We start from the raw sequence: 16,695 nt of genomic DNA, 5'->3' as shown, positions 1-16,695 counted from the left end.
AAAAGGGCTTCATTTTTCTGCCACCTTAAATCGTTTTTGTATATATACTTGGCATACGAGCTGACCTGTCCTTATCAGCCACAATACATACTACAACAGTAATAGTCAACCTCATTTTTTCACCCCACTCATGCTTTTGTTTACTTACTGGTACCTTATAACTGGATACAAGGGATTGAGCAGAATACAGGCTGTTTTGCAAAGATGTGCAAGAGTTTAAAACATGACTGTTCTTTGTGGCAGATACTGATGACACTTCAAAATGGCACCGACACTCATGCCAACCATTCTCTTTCATATTGAACCTATAAGTCAACCCCCAGGGTTTTTCCAAGACTTCAAAGGCAAACTTAAATATTGATATTTACGGTATTAAGTTTGCTGGTAGTTTCATGGAAGAAATATTTCCCCTTTTTTTGTCATTCATGCCTATGTGAAATCTAAAAGAACTTAATTTTGTTTCTGAATTTACCAACATTCTAACCATATTGAAAGCATTTCCAAGATATGAACATAAAGAGCTTGAAAGACCAGGAGACACATAAAAGAAGCCCTCATAAGATGGATGACCATTTTATGGATTACCTTTAAATAATCAATGCCGCAGCAACTAAACTCAGTGCCCGTCTTCTCTGTCATCAGTGCACTGTAGCTGTTATATGTACATCAACAACAGCAGGTTTATATAATTAAGTGCTGTTCACATAAAGAAACACTTGTCAAAACCGTAATCAAGCAAAATTGACCCAAGCCAAATTGGGTGATGTGAAGAGAAGTAAGTGAAAAGTTGATCAAAGTGGCTGATTTGAAAGGCTGAGAATCGGGAGGGCAGAATGATTCTGGGAGGGAATTTCAGTGTTTAAGATCTAAATGGGTGAAGACCCCACTGTAGTGATGGGGTGATGGACAAGAAGTTAGGGCTAGTAAAGGTAAGGTGTGGTGATACATGAACATAAGAACTAGGAGTAGGAGCTAAGCCTTTCGAGCCTATTCTGCCATTTGATATGAAAGCTGGGAATCCATTACTGAACTGTACTCTCAAGTGGAAATGCTGTTGAGTAGCCCTAAAAGAGGAAGGAGAGGAGAGAAAATACTTTGAATGAAATAAGATTCTTTGGAGGATTAACAGGGTAGATGTGACAAGATGTGGAGCGGCATGATGGCTCAGTGGTTAGCACTGCTGCCTCATAGTGCCAGGGACCTGGGTTTGATTCCACCCTTGGGCAACTGTCTGTGTGGAGTTTGCACATTCTCCCCATGTCTACGAGGGTTTCTTCCAAGCACTCGGTTTCCTCCCATAGTCCACAGATCTGCGGGCTACGTGGATTGGCCATGGGAATTGCCCATAGTGTGCAGGCTCGGTGGCTTGACTCTGTTAAATTGCTCATAGTAGCCAGGGATAGGGGGCAGGTATGGGTGGGATGGTCTTCAGGGGGTCAGGGTGGACTTGATGGACCGAATAGCCTGCTTTCACGCTGTAGGGATTGTATGATTGAAAATGTTAATTCCCCTTTTGGCAAAGTCTACGACCAGAGGGCATAATCTCAGAGTAAGGGGTCATCCATTTCAGACAGAAATGGAAGGATTATTTTCTCTGAGGGCAGTTAATCTGTGGAATGCTCTACAGCACAGTTGTGTCGAGCTGGACTGTTAAATATATTCAAGACTGAGATAGACAGTTTTTTAATCAAAAGAGAAGCAAGGGTGAAAGGGAAAAGGCAAGAAATTGGAGTTGAAGATTATAAGATCAGCCATGATCTCATTGACTGGTGAAACAGTTTCTACTGCTTATCATAAGACCACAAGACGTAGGAGTAGACCATTCAGTGCAGGCTTGGCTGCCAACTTATAATAAGGAATGAACTTCATTCAATTTATTTTTCATGCCTCAGTTTCTGAAAAAATAAACAATTTATTTGAAAACTTTCATTTTTGTAGGCAACTTACAAGCCTTTGGTGAAGCAGGTTATAGAGGAGATCTTCCATCCAGATCGACCTGACATTGTGGATATTGAGTACATGTCTGGTGGCTTAACAGAACTTCTCAAAACTGGATTCAGCATGTTCATGAAGGTTAGTTACAATGCAATGAAGAATTTGGCAAGTATTGTTATTAAGGTCCATTTCTTACAATGTAAAGTGACAAAGACTTTTGTTTATGTCACTGCGTGCACAATTGTAAAAGTGTACTTTAAAATGTCAGCTTGTTACAGTTACACTTCAGGAAAAAAATGTTAAATTTGTAGTTTATAAATTTATAAAACTCTAGCTATGTTGCTCATGTACTTCTGATGTTGCTGGAATCCATTGTCCACCCCTAGTGACCCTTAAGAAATTTTAAAAAATGAAGAAATTATAGATTGCCTATAAGACCCAGACCAGTACATTAGCGCTACTGGAGTGACAGAGCTGCCCACCAGTTTGATTGTCCAGCTGCTCTGAGTGATATGACTTGAAATCCTCCACCCTCCCCTTCCTGGAGCTCCAATCCCCACCAGTCCTCTGAGTTAGATATGGATCCTTGGAATCTGGTCAGATCAAGTGCCAAACTGACCGTGGTCAACCTCTGGACTGGAATTAAACAAGCCCCCTGACTAACTGTAACAGCATCCCTTAACTGATCATAGCCCCCCCCCTTGATACCACCAGGGTCCCTTTTGACTTCAGACCAGTCCAGTTGATTGAAACACATGCAGTGTGTTTGCTGTATAAACTGCTGGCACATGCTGTAGGCGTGTCATTATTGTAGCCAGGTATCTTACAGCGATATATCCACCCCTTGACTATTCAGTGCTGTGCTAAGTTGCTCCCTCTGTGCTATGAAAACTCAGCTATGACGTATCTCAAAGTCAAATTGCGTGAAAATGCTTCCCATTGAGACTTAACCATGATCAGTAACTTATTGACAAAGAACTGAAGGGCACTGAGTTCCTGTGCAAGCTGGAGAACCGGAGAGAAATATTAATCAAAGAAAGAAACATGTTCAACAACAATATTATATCTCCAACAATCACAGACATTCGTGTCCAATTACTTGAGAAAATATTAGCAGCCCTGAAAAATCTAAATTACAACAGCCAAAATAATCAGAAATGAGCAACAGATTGTGCAGGGTAAAACTTAAAAAAAAAAGATCATTTTCATCGCAAGTTAATAATGTTTGAGGTCACAGACTGAATGCTTTCTGAACAATTAAGGTTTGTAGAATTATTCTTTTTAACCGTAATCTTGAAAAAACATCTTTTTCCCATTTACCACAAAACTTTTTTTCCCCAGAGTGAACACAGTGACTAATGAGTCAAAATTTAGTGAATCTTTCTATCGTCTCTGTATATCAAGCTCTTTAATAAACTAGCTGAGCATGAATTAGTTTCTGTGCTGAAATTTTGTATCTGAGTTCTCGACTGTTCACACAATAAAAATGTTTGTTTTCACTTAGAAAGTAATTGTTTTCAAAGATCTCATCAGCAAAATTGATGAGTGAGCAAATTTGTATCCCTTGGTATAAGTTTGTATTTTTTCCTTGAGGAATTAAGTAACAAGCTATTTGGATATTATGGAATAGGATACAAACAATGTAACATTTTTTCTTTAAAATGATTAATCAAATTGCCTTCTTTTCCAAAACCATTATTTGCAACAAGGAATATATGATGCTTGTAGATGAGTGGATTATTTTCAGTTAATTCCAATTCTAACTTTAACACAAATTTTATATTCATTGTCTAAATAAATTTTAACCAACATTCCTCCACCATTAACAACAATTTTATAATGATGTAGATGACCTGATCCTTTGAATTATTTCTCCAGCTTTTCAATCTTGTATTGATATTGTATATCTTTTCTTTGGAATTCCTGTCTGCTAAATGTAAAGCTCTTAACATTCTGCTTTAGGCTCCTGCTGATTTTGAAGGGGCAAGCAGTATGTATACTATAAGTACTTTACAAAATTATAGTCACACTCAATTAAGTTGAAGGGAGACTTGGTGTGCTCCATGCTTCAGAATAACATAGTGGCTTCACAGTCTGTGTATTAGGGTGCTAAATTACTGGCTTCATTATAAACTGAATTGCTGCATTTTGAATCAGAGATAGTAGGAACTGCAGATGCTGGAGAATCCGAGACAACAAGGTGCAGGGCTGGATGAACGCAGCAGGCCAAGCAGCATCCTCTCTGCTCCTATGATGCTGCTTGGCCTGCTGTGTTCGTCCAGCCCTGCACCGTGCTGCATTTTGAACAGTTAAATTTAATAGGTGATTGATGACTAAATATTTCTGGAATTTGTTTTGCATTCTTTGTGTTGTGTTTTTATAAAACTTTCTTTATGACACTTATGAAAATATATTTCTGGACAGGCTACTGAAGAGGATTTCCTCGCAAGGGTATATTTGTGACATGCTGTGAAAAACAACTTCTCTAATTGTATTCCACCTTCTACTGCTGTAACAGCCTCCCCAGCATGTTATATTTAATGCAAAGCTTACACTTAGCATCTTGTAACTTTGAGTCATGTGTAGTTTAAGGAAACTTGTTTTTAAGATAGAGCTACCGTTCAAAACATTTTCACACTTAAAATTAGAATTGTTTACCTAATACAGCTGTGCATTTTATTTCCATTGTACTTGCAGGAATTTCATTAATATATTTCTGTTGCAGTGGTCTGTACGTATTATTGCACAGGTTTATAGTTTATAATCCGATCATGTTGGCAGTGACCATGAGTAAGGGTTTGCATGTGGCAGCGGCATGTGGGCTGCCTTGCTTATTGCTTTCTCACTATTTTAATGGATCCAGAAAGTATGTTGGGTATTCCTACTCCTCTAAAAGTTCTTCTCTCTATCTTGGCACACAGAGTAATAATTAGATTTTCTGTTCCTATCAGCATTAACAGATGTTCTAATAATCACGGTTGCCTCCTCAAGCATTTTGTTTTCTGCATTAAAATTGACAGAAGTGACAGATTCTAACTTCACACTTCATGTGGTGTGTGTGTTGTGATAAATTCATTAAACAAAAATACAACAGATAACCAGTGTATCCACTTCTAAACTGGTGAAAATAGCACAAAATCTTTGTTGAACCATTGTGAGCCTGTGTTGGAATGAGATGTAAACTTTGTTCCAGATTTATCTCTGAAGCATTGTTGTTCCATATTATTAACCTAACAGGTGAGCCGTCCCCATCCCAGTGACCACCCGCTGCTTATCTTATTCCTTGTGGGTGGAGTCACAGCTTCAGAGGTTCGAATGATAAAGGAATCAGTTTCAATGCACAAACCCAGCTGTCAGGTGAGTAGCAATTTCATTTAACTAATGTGGTGAGCTAGCATTGCACATTTTACAAATAAAATGGCTATGGTTGTAGAAATGATTGTACCCTAAAAATGCTGTGTAAGGTTTATGCTGAGTTGACTGAATAGTGTTCCAAAGAGTCATGTCAGACTTGAAGTATTAGAGGGAATTGAAAGCAAAGCTGAGAATTTTAAAATCAAAACAAGCTATAAAGACACCAGCAGTTGTTTAATAACTTGCCAAAGTGGTCACTGTATGTATGCGGTCAGTGTGTGCAGGGTATTCTACTGTGGCGGACATTAGTAGATTAGAATAATAACCTTAAACGTTAACTCTGTTTCTATCTCTACAGATGCTGCCAGACCTGTTGAGTTTCTCCAGCACTTTTTTTTTTCAGATCCCCAGCGTCCACAGTATTGGGTTTGGTGCTCCCAATTTTCAATCTGTAACCTGTCTTGAAAGTGTATTGGTCTTATCTAAGGGTATTATTGGAATTTATTTATGTCCCCTACAGTAGAATACCTCGCACACACTGACCATCTACACACAAATAGTGACCACTTTGACAAGTTACTAAACAGCTGCTGGTGTCTTTGTAGCTTGTTTTGATTTTAAAATTCTCATCTTTGTTTGCAATTCCCTCCAATAGTTCAGTGCTCCTGATCTCTGTAATCTCCTACAACCCTTTAGATATCTGCACGTTTAATTGTGATCTTTTAAGCATCCCCAGTTTTATTTCTGATGAAGGGTCTAGGCCCGAAACGTCAGCCTTACTGCTCCTGTGATGCTGCTTGGCCTGCTGTGTTCATCCAGCTCTGCATCTTGTTTTCTCAGATTTTCCAGCATCTGCAGTTCCTACTATCTCTGATACAATTTTAACCCCACTGCGAAGCCTCTTCTAAGGATGCCTACCCTGAAGAAGTTACCCTCCTCCCTCCAGACAAACCTCAGGGGATCTCTCTCCCACTGCAACTCTCTCGTAATCTCTTCGACTTTGAAACTGCTCGACCATGTCCTGAAGCATCACCTTTCTTAGTACCTGCTTACGGAACCAGATCATCCCCAATGGACTACAGTCCACATTCAGGCCTTCCCAATTTGGTCCCAACCGTGACAATGTCTACATTCATAGCATTGAGATCCTTCAGAAGTGTTTCTCCCTGCGACTCCTGAAACTTAAGCATTTCTGATGAAGGGTCTAGGCCCAAAACGTCAGCCTTACTGCTCCTATGATGCTGCTTGGCCTGCTGTGTTCATCCAGCTTTGCACCTTGTTGTCCCAGTTTTATTGCTCTGTCATTGGAACACGATGCACTAATCTCTATCATTCCCTATCTAAACTTCTGTGTCTCATTCCTTCTCTTTCTTCTAGTGAGACACACCTTAAAATCTATAATTCTGCCTATGCTTTTAGTCAACCTATGCTGATATTGTCTCATGTGACTCAGTCTAATTTTGTTTCCTTGTGCTGCTACAAAGCACCTTGGGGCATTTTATTACATGGCCATACATAAGTATACATCGTTATTCAAACTTTTCCAAATCCTCCTCGTTAGGCAGTTCCTCAGGAGAGAAAATGACATGTATCCACTCCAGTTCAGTGGGTTCTTAGATGACTGATAAGGCCACTGCACTTTCTGCAGACTCTGCCTTTTATAGGCAGGGAGGTGGTGCTTGAAGGAATGGACATATGGATAGGTTGTTTGGAGGTTCGTGCGCTTTATCTGACACTTTGCATGTCCACGACAAACGATTTTCTGAAGAAGGGTCCAGACCCAAAACATCAGCTTTACTGCTCCTCTGGTGCTGCTTGGCCTGCTGTGTTCATCCAGCTCTACACCTTGTTATCTCAGATTCTCCAGCAATGGCAGTTCCCACTATCTCTCAAAGTATTCAGTGCATTCCTCAATGAACATTCTCCAGTTTAGTTGGTTACAAGTCATGTTCTCCCATGTGTCAAAGATAATGTCTGACCTCTTCAGGATGCTTTGAGGACATTGCAAAAGCATTGCTGTTCTTCCGGGTGCCTTCAGCAATAATCAAGTCCTGAGTAAAGCAGTTGCTTCACAAGTCTCATGCCGTGCATACCAACAACATATCCTGTCCAACAAAGCTGGTTGTCTGTTTATAATGTGTTGGTGCTGGGCAAGTTAGCTTGGGAGAGGCTGTTACCGTTGGACCACCTTCTTGCCACTAGATTTAGAGGATCATGTGAAGATGCCTTTGGTGGAACTTCTCCAATGATTTGAAGTGCCAGCTGTAGTTTGTCCAATTCTCCAAAGCCTGTAGAAGACAGGTCATCACTGATTTGACTATGGTTTTAGCTTCAGTTTAATTTTCTGACATTTTAGTTTAGCAAAGCAATAAACCAGGCAGTTGAGGGTGCCCACGTCACAATATCCAAATAGGAGCCATCACCTTCATGAGAGGGAAACAAATAAAGGAAATACCTTCAATTAAAGCTCACGAGCACAAGATAAATACAGATTAGGAACTATTTAGCCCTCCATGGTTTGCCCATCTACAAAAACCCAACAACTCACATCAACTGCTTTATAAATAATTCCAGGCTTTTTCTTATCTCTACCAATTTCTGTCTGGAATTCTGTTCCATTTATTGATAATTCCATGAAATAAACTTACTGATTGGAGTCTAACATTTCCTTTTCTAGTTTAAACCTTTGTTGCTTTATTCTATTTTTGTTATTTAAAAGTAGTTTTCCAGAACTTCTTTTAATGTCATTAACTGAAACAGAACATCACCTTTCTGAAGAAAGGTCTAGGCCCGAAACGTCAGCCTTCCTGCTCCTCTGATGCTGCTTGGCCTGCTGTGTTCATCCAGCTCTACACCTTGTTATCTCATCACCCTTCAGTCCCCTTTTTTAAGCCCTGTATTTCCTTAGTTCTCAGTGATCTGTTGCGAAGGATAAGCCTCATTAAACTTTTGCTAACCCCCCACCCATGAATGATTCTAGTTGTTGGATACAAGTGAGGTTTCTGATATATTCCAAGGAATATCTCAGGCTTTTGATCAAGTTAGACTTGGTACAAGGCATTAGCCGGATGTTAAGCTCCCTAAATACAATGACTGAAGAGACAGAATCAAAACTTACATTTAAGAAACAATTGCACCCTCCTTAACTTGATAATTTATGGAGTAATTCACATTTTTCACCAAAAATATCTGTGAGCACTTTTCCTTGCAAAAATGAAACCTTTCTAGCTGCATAGTTCATCAGCAAGCTAAAAGCACTCCAATTTCCTGCTGCCCAGAAAAAAATGTTATTTGAATGGATCCAAGTGGATTTCTTGTTTCTGCTAAAGGGGACTATTTTGGAAAATTTTAGACTACACAAATGCTGGAAAAATGCTATAAATGTACAGCATTTTGATCACTATCTAAAGCAAAGGTCATGCTAGCATTTTAGGTGTGACCTAAGTGAAAATTCAATTCTCAAATTCTCTGCAAAACATTAACAATGCTGGCATGCCTTTCTCTTTCAAATGCTGATCTACCTGATGTGAATTGCATTATTTCAAATTTTTCAAATTCCTAACATTCCAGCATTCATAGCTTCTTTTATTTGTTCGTAGGGGGTGCAAAAAAGCAGCAACAAAATGCTCTCAATAGCTGAAAGCATGTGGCCTCTGGGGCCAATTGTCACTGGCCTGCTGTGTTCATCCAGCCCTGCACCTTGTTGTCACTGCAGTAGAAGCTGTGTCTGTGGTAGGGGACTGTATAGGCAAACAGTTTGTCTCAGATTCTGCTAAGCCTTTTAAAACTGGTGAAGGGAGATGTGATCATTCAACCAATAAGTTTGTTGTACCCTTGATCTAATTGAGCGCCACACTGTTTCTAAACCTACTAAAGAAGTTTGCAAGCTATTTTACCAGATGGCAAAGCTCCTTTTAATGGCATTGTATAGTATTGCTGATCTTAAATGAATTGGGATTTATAACCCATTTTTCAATCCTGATTATGCACCAGTTTACTAAACTGTGCTTTCCATTGTGATTTTACAAAGCCATAGAATATCAGCATATAGTAATGCCAATCTGATCATTTCATAATTTGGTTTGATTTATTATTGTCACATGTACCTAAGTACAGTAAAAAGTTTTGTTTTGTGTGCAGTACAGGTAGATCATAACATACAAAGATCACAGGCTGAGTGATCGGAGCAAGGAATACAAAGTTACAGCTGCAAAGAAGGTTCACAAAAGCAAGATCAACATTAGATTTGAAATTTGAGAGGTCCATTCAAAAGTCTAATCACAGCGGGGAAGAAGCTGTTCTTGATCCTGTTGATATGTGTGTTTAACCTTTTGTATCTTCTGCCTGTGAAAGAGTTTGGAAGAGATTATAACCAGGTTGGGAGAAGTCCTTGATGATATTGGCTGCCTTTCCAAGGCATTGAGAAGTGTTGATGGAGTCAATAGATGGAAGGTTGGCTTGTGTGATGGACTGGGCTGTGTTCACAACTTTCTGTAGTTTCTTACAGTCCTGGGCAGAGCAGTTGCCAGACAAAGCCATGATGCATCTGGATAGAATGCTTTCTATGGTGCATTTATAAAAGTTGGTAAGAATCCTTATGAACATGCCAAATTTCCTAAGCCTCCTGAGAAAGAAGAGGCATTGTTGTGCCGCCTTGACCATTGCATCACGTGGACGTTCCAGGACAGATTGTTGGTGATCATCACTCCTAAGAACATGACACTCTCAACCATCTCCACCTCAACTCCATTGATTTAGATAGGGGCATACTTACTGTAGTCAATGATCAGCTGTTTCATTTTGCTGACAGTGAGGGAGAGATTGTTATCTTTACACCACACCACTAAGCACTCTATCTCTTTCCTGTATTCTGTCTCATCATTATTTGATATCCGCCTTACAAAGCGGTGTCGTCAGTCAACTTGTAGATGGAGTTCAGAAGAAATTTGGTAACACAGTCATGAGTATACAGGGACTACAGTAGGGGGCTAAATACGCATCATTGCAGGGCGCTGGTGTTGAGGATTGTCGTGGAGGGAGTGCGTTGCCTATCTTCAATGATTGCGGTCTGTCGGTCAGAAAGTTGAGGATCCAGTTGCAGATGGCAGAGCAGAGATGTAGGTCTCAGAGTTTGGAAATTAGTTTGGTTGGGGTTGTAATGTTGAAGGCAGAGCTGTAGTGAATAAATAGAAGTCTGCCGTAGGATGCTTATTATGCAGATGTTCCAGGGATGAATGTAAGGCTAGGGACATGGTGTCTGCCGTGGACCTGTTGCAATAGATAGGCAAATCGCAAGGGATCGAGGCAGGCTGGGAGACTAGAGTTGATATGAGCCATGACTAATCTGTCATTATTACGGAGGTAGGAGCCACAAGTGTTAGTCATTGAGTATGTTGCATGTGATTTCTTTGGGTATAGGGATGATGGTGGACTCCTTGAAGCAAGTAGGGACTTCAGATTGTAGCAAGGAAAGGTTAAAGATATCAGTGAATACACCCAGCAACAGGTTTGCACAGGATCTGAGTGCATAAAGGCAGACACATAGATTGAAAGGCACCCCCGATTCAATCAACTTTCAGTACTGATTTCAAGTGGAGTATTTTTAGAGGACTTACAATTAGCCTGTGTGTCCACTTCAGTTCAGGGCCACTGTCATCTAGGGTTTCCATTCCTGATTGTTTTCCACTGACCTTGCAATTTATGTGGGCAGCCTGATTCTGTTGCATTGACAGTCAAAGAATCAACTTACATCCTGTGAGGGCTCATTCACTAAAAATGGCAAAACATGAACTCCAGTATCTGTGGAATTGTGTTGGAGCAAGGAAGCAGAGAAAACTGGGAAAAATAAATCTGGCAGTCTCACTGCTTCATGCTAATCTTCTGTATGTTCTTTGAATACGATTTGAAATGTATATAATTTATTGAAAATATTGCAGTAACCATGCAGATCCTGGGAAGAGAAACTTTAATGTGATAGTTATAGCTCCATGGAAGGAGTTTAATCTAGTCTCAAATTCAGATCTGACATCAGATTTACACCTTCTGCTCCAATAAATACAAGGAGATCATCCTCCAATTTTCCTCTACAACAACTGGGTTTTAGTTTTCCATTGCAGTCAGCATCTCTACACGAGATAACTCGCCAAGATGAATGTTACAAAGAGGAAAGCCAAACTGAAGTAATGTTACTTGTCTTGATTGGCACAAAATGCATTTTTGTTTTCAAAGGCTCCTCTTGAGATTTGCTTTTTGGCTTTCGGTGACAACTGCTTTTTCATTCAATTAACTCTCTAATTAGATAAAGCAATCACATAGCAACATTATTTTGTGTTATGTTGGGGCATTTAGACTTGCACTGAAGCAGATTAGAAGAATATATCAATATATTCAATAATTTACTAATCTCCATTAAATGTAAAGTCACAAAACACAAGAAAAATGTTCATTTCCTAGACACCACATAAGACATAAGTTAGCAACAAATGTTCTTTTCTTCAAAATAACTGACACTTCGACACACAAAAAGCCTTCATCCTGAACACTCCTTCCAATTAGTTATGTCGCAGCTAATGTGTTTCCATCACAAGATCGCAAAGCTGGAATATTTTAACTAGGTAATTTACTTCCCTTTTTACTGCATGTCAGATTTATATTTAAGAATTAACACATTGTTCATTACAAGAGCTGTATTTTTCCCATATAGTAGCTCCTGAACTTATGCAACATTAAGCTAGAGCTTCTGTATACATTTGCAAGTAATTGTTACCTCAGTGATTTCAGGTTTTCCTAGCTCCTAGTTTGATATCTGTTCCGGTGTGGGCAACTTTGGAACTGTTCTCTCTTCTTTGCAGCCTCTTTCTTCTTTCCTACCTTTATGCACCGCTCCCCCCCTCCACCCACCTCCCCCCGCCGCGTCTTTCCCATCCACCCACAAGACGCATCCTGCCCTTGCTGCCACCTCCTCCCTGACCCTACCTTGCAAAATTCCCATCTCTCCTTTGCAGTCTCCATCAATCACCCACGCACCTCTGACGACCTCTCTCTTTCTCTCCCCTATGTCCCTCTTGTGATGTCATAGACCCAGACCCAGGGGAAGATAGCCACCTCTGCAAAATGGTGGTTCCCCGATTGACCCTCCAGCAAAACAATAGTTAGCTCCTGGTCCTTGCCTTCTGCTCTCAGTTTCATGTCCCCTATACCCCACAGTCAACCACTTTCTCAATGCTGACACTTACCCTGTGCTCTGATCCTTTAATCAAAAGTTATTTCTCTCCCATTCTTTTCTTTCACGAGTGAACCTATCAGCAGCAAACACAGGAGAGAATGAGCCTGTCATTGGAAGAGCAGTCTGTGACTATTTCCTTCCATTACATTCAAGTGGGGCAGCTTCTCCCTAATTGGTCACCTCCACGAGAAAGTTTTCCTGCATGATATGGGAATTTTGGGATCAGGACTGCCTGCCACCCCTATATATTTTTGAGTGTTGCTGTCTTGACACTCACCAGATGACTTGTGGTAGAAAGAGAGCTGTAGAAGGTCACAGAATACATTTTCGCTACAAAGAGCAGTTAGTGGAACCTTGTGTTACACAGTTGAAACTGACAGTCTAGCTACTGAACAAATTATAAATTCAAATGGAACCTACCAAGTTTGCCTAAGTTTTGCAAAGTTCCAAAGAATGTTTTCAAATAGGCTAGTTACTTAGATTTTTTTTTAAAATAATGCTAACTGTAATTTAGTTTCCTAAAATCAGTTGTTAGAATTGGTTGAGCATCTTTCAGATCAAAAAATCTGTGCCACAAGGCAGTGCGTTCTAATTTATCCCCTTGTAATCCTATTGTAGTGTCTCAGACTTGTGACAACAGACTAAAACATGAAGCAATCCATGTTCAAATGCAGCAAGATCTGGACAATATCCAGGACTGGCCTGACAAGTGGCAAGTGACAGGCAAATGTCAGGCAATGATCATCCAATGAGAGACAATCTAACCACCGTCCCGGATATTCAATGGTGTTACTATCACTGGTGTTACTATCAACATAGAACATAGAACATAGAACAGTACAGGCCCTTCGGCCCACGATGTTGTGCCGAACTTTTATCCGAAACCTAAGGTCTATCTACCCTCCACCCCTACCTTATACTATCATCCATATGCCTATCTAATTACCGCTTAAATGACCCTAATGAGGCTGACTCCACTACCCTCTCCGGCAATGCATTCCACGCCCCTACCACTCTCTGAGTAAAGAACCTACCTCTGACGTCTCCCCGATATCTACCTCCACTCACTTTAAAACTATGTCCTCTCGTAAAAGCTACCTCCACCCTAGGAAAAAGTCTCTGGCTGTCTACTCTATCTATACCTCTGATCCTTTTGTACACCTCTATCAAGTCACCTCTCATCCTTTGTCGTTCTAAAGAGAAAAGCCTTAGCTCTCTCAACATTTTCTCGTAAGACCTTCCCTCCATTCCAGGCAACATCCTGGTAAATCTCCTCTGCACCTTTTCCAACGCTTCCACGTCTTTCCTGTAATGAGATGACTGTAACTGGACGCAATACTCCAGATGTGGCCGAACCAGGCTTTTGTATAGATGGAGCATAACTTCACGGCTCTTGACCTCAATCCCTCTATTAATGAAAGCTAACACACCATACGCCTTCTTAACAACTCAATCCACCTGGGTGGCAGCTTTCAGGGAACTGTGAACATGAACCCCAAGATCCCTCTGCTCCTCCACACTGCCAAGAATCTTTCCATTAACCCTGTATTCTGCTCTCAAGTTTGTCCTTCCAAAATGAATCACCTCACACTTTTCAGGGTTAAACTCCATCTGTCACTTCTCAGCCCAGCTCTGCATCCTATCAATGTCCCTTTGTAAACTAGAACAGCCCTCTGCACTGTCCACAACATGACCCACCTTACTATCGTCCGCGAACTTGCTAATCCACCCTTCCACTCCTTCATCCAAATCACTTACAAAAATCACAAACAGAAGAGGACCCAGAACAGATCCTTGTGGTACACCACTCGTAACTGAGCACCATGTTGAATATTTTCCGTCCACTACCACCCTTTGTCTTCTAAGGGTCAGCCAATTCTGAATCCAATCTGCCACATTTCCCCCTATCCCATGCCTCCTTACCGTCTGCATGAGCCTACCATGGGGAACCCTATCAAACGCCTTACTTAAACCCATGTATACCACATCCACTGCTCCACCTTCATCCATGAATTCAGTAAGGTTTGTGAGGCATGATCTACCCTCACAAATTCATGCTGACTATCAGAAATCAAACTGTGCTTTTCCGAGTGATCATAAATCCTGTCTGTCAGAGCCCTTTCCAATAATTTGCCCACCACTGACGTAAGACTAACTGGTCTGTAATTTCCAGGGTTATCCCTGTTCCTTTTTTTGAACAAGGGAATGACGTTTGCCTCTTTCCAATCTTCCGGCACTATACCCGTGGACAGTGAGGACGAAAAGATCATCGCCAAAGGCCCTGCGATCTCGTCCCTGGCTTCCCATAGAATCCTTCCAACATCCATTCCTCTCCCTGAGTTACCTAAGTTTCTGTAATGGCCACAACATTGTAGTTCCAAGTAACAACCCATACTCTAAGTTCATCTGCTTTATTTCTGATACTTCTAGCAGTGAAGTATACACACCTCAAACCATCTCAGCGTCCGCAATTACGCTCCATCGACCGCATTTCTTTATAAATCACCTCACTCCCTGTTGTGTCTGTTGGAAGGCTGAATACCTCATCCTCTGAATTATAAATCTGGTTCCCCACCCCCTGCCAAACTAGTTTAAACCATCCCGTACAGCTCTAGCTGTATTTGTGCCCTTCCGGTTCAGGTGCAACCTGTCCTTACTGTACAGGTCCCACCTTCCCCACAATGTGCTCCAATTATCCACATAATGGAAGCCCTTTCTCCTACACCAGCTCTGTAGCCACGTGTTTAGCTGCACTCTCTCCCTATTTCTCACCTCGTTATCACATTATACTCGTAGTAATCCAGAGATAACTACCCTATTTGTCCTGGACTTCAGCTTCCAACCTAACTCCCTGTGCTCGTTTTTCACATTCTCAGTCCTTTTTCTACCTATGTCATTGATACCGATGTGTACCATGACTGCTGGTTGCTCACCCTCCCCCTTAAGGATCTTGAAGACACGATCCGAGACATCACGGACCAAAACATCCTGGGGGGTTACCATTGACTAGAAACTTGACTGGACTCACCATATAAATAAAGTGGTTACAAGAGCAGGTCAGAGGCTAGAAATACGGCAACAAGTAACTCATCTCCTGACACTCACCTCCTGACTCCCTAGAGCCTGTCCATCTACAAGGAATAGGTCAGGACAATGATAGAATATTCCCGCTTGTTTGGATGGTGCAGCTCCAACAACATTCAAGAAGCTTGACAGCATGCAGGACAAAGCAGCACACTTGATTGGCACCATACCATACAAACCCACTCCCTCCACTACCAACAGTAGCAGCAGTGTATACAGTCTAAAAGACGCACTGCAATTCGCCAAAGATCCTCAGACAGCACCTTCCAAACCCACAATATATCCATCTGAAGGACAAAGGCAGCAGATACATGGGAACACCACCACCTGCAAGCTCCCCTCCAACCCACTTGACTTGGAAATATATCGCAGTTCCCTCACCGTTGCTGGGTCAAAATCATGGCATTCCCTCCTTAATGGCATTGTGGGTCAACCTACAGGACATGGACTACAGCGGTGGAAGAAGGCAGCTCACCACCTTCTCAAGAAATAAGGGCAGGCAATAAATGCATCCCACAAGTGAATAAATAAAAATAAATTGGGGTTTCATAGTTATTGGGGTAGGTTTTTTTAATTTGTTTATCGGACTTGGGTGTCACTGGCCCAAGCTGCCCTTGTAGGGGAATAGGAGTTAAGTAGAGGAAAGTTGATGAAGAAAGCAGGTCTCAAAAAGTAGTCCACACTCGATAACAAAATAAACTAACACATTTAAAGGGGCTTCACAGCTGGCAGGAATAAGTCCAGGCTCCATGGTAGCCTCTGCCACCTCAAAGCTACAAACCCAATGTGGCTGTGATCCACAGTTTGCAAAGTCCTACTATAAGGGTTTGCTTTCTTCATGTGATAGTCGATACAACTTCAGTTGCCTACATCTCACTGAAAATAATGAGGAATTCAAATACAGTACCTTTAAATTAATTTTCAGGAACTGGGATATTCTGTCCCTTCTTCCTCTTGAAGGTGTGTTCTTTCACTGGGATACAAACTGACCAAAATAACTATTAGAGATAACAAGGCGTAGAGCTGGATAAACACAGCAGGCCAAGCAGCATCAGAGGAGCAGGAAAGCTGACATTTCGGGCCTAGACCCTTCTTCA

At 41.1% G+C, this 16,695-nt stretch overlaps 1 protein-coding gene across 1 annotated transcript in view; it reads left to right on the top strand.

Moving 5' to 3' along the window:
• The window catches only part of scfd2 (sec1 family domain containing 2), a 272,505-nt gene that overhangs the window by 254,368 nt on the left and 1,442 nt on the right, over positions 1–16,695 (top strand). The window contains exons 7-8 of the mRNA XM_048600760.1: positions 1,939–2,073; positions 5,173–5,292. Coding sequence (XP_048456717.1) covers positions 1,939–2,073; positions 5,173–5,292 — 255 coding nt within the window. The remainder of the gene's footprint in view (positions 1–1,938; positions 2,074–5,172; positions 5,293–16,695) is intronic.

Source organism: Rhincodon typus, chromosome 1, assembly GCF_021869965.1.
Source record: "Rhincodon typus isolate 14 chromosome 1, sRhiTyp1.1, whole genome shotgun sequence".
Lineage (NCBI taxonomy): Eukaryota > Metazoa > Chordata > Chondrichthyes > Orectolobiformes > Rhincodontidae > Rhincodon > Rhincodon typus.
The sequence above is the reverse complement of the archived record's forward strand: the minus strand, read 5'-3'. Positions and strand labels throughout refer to the sequence as shown.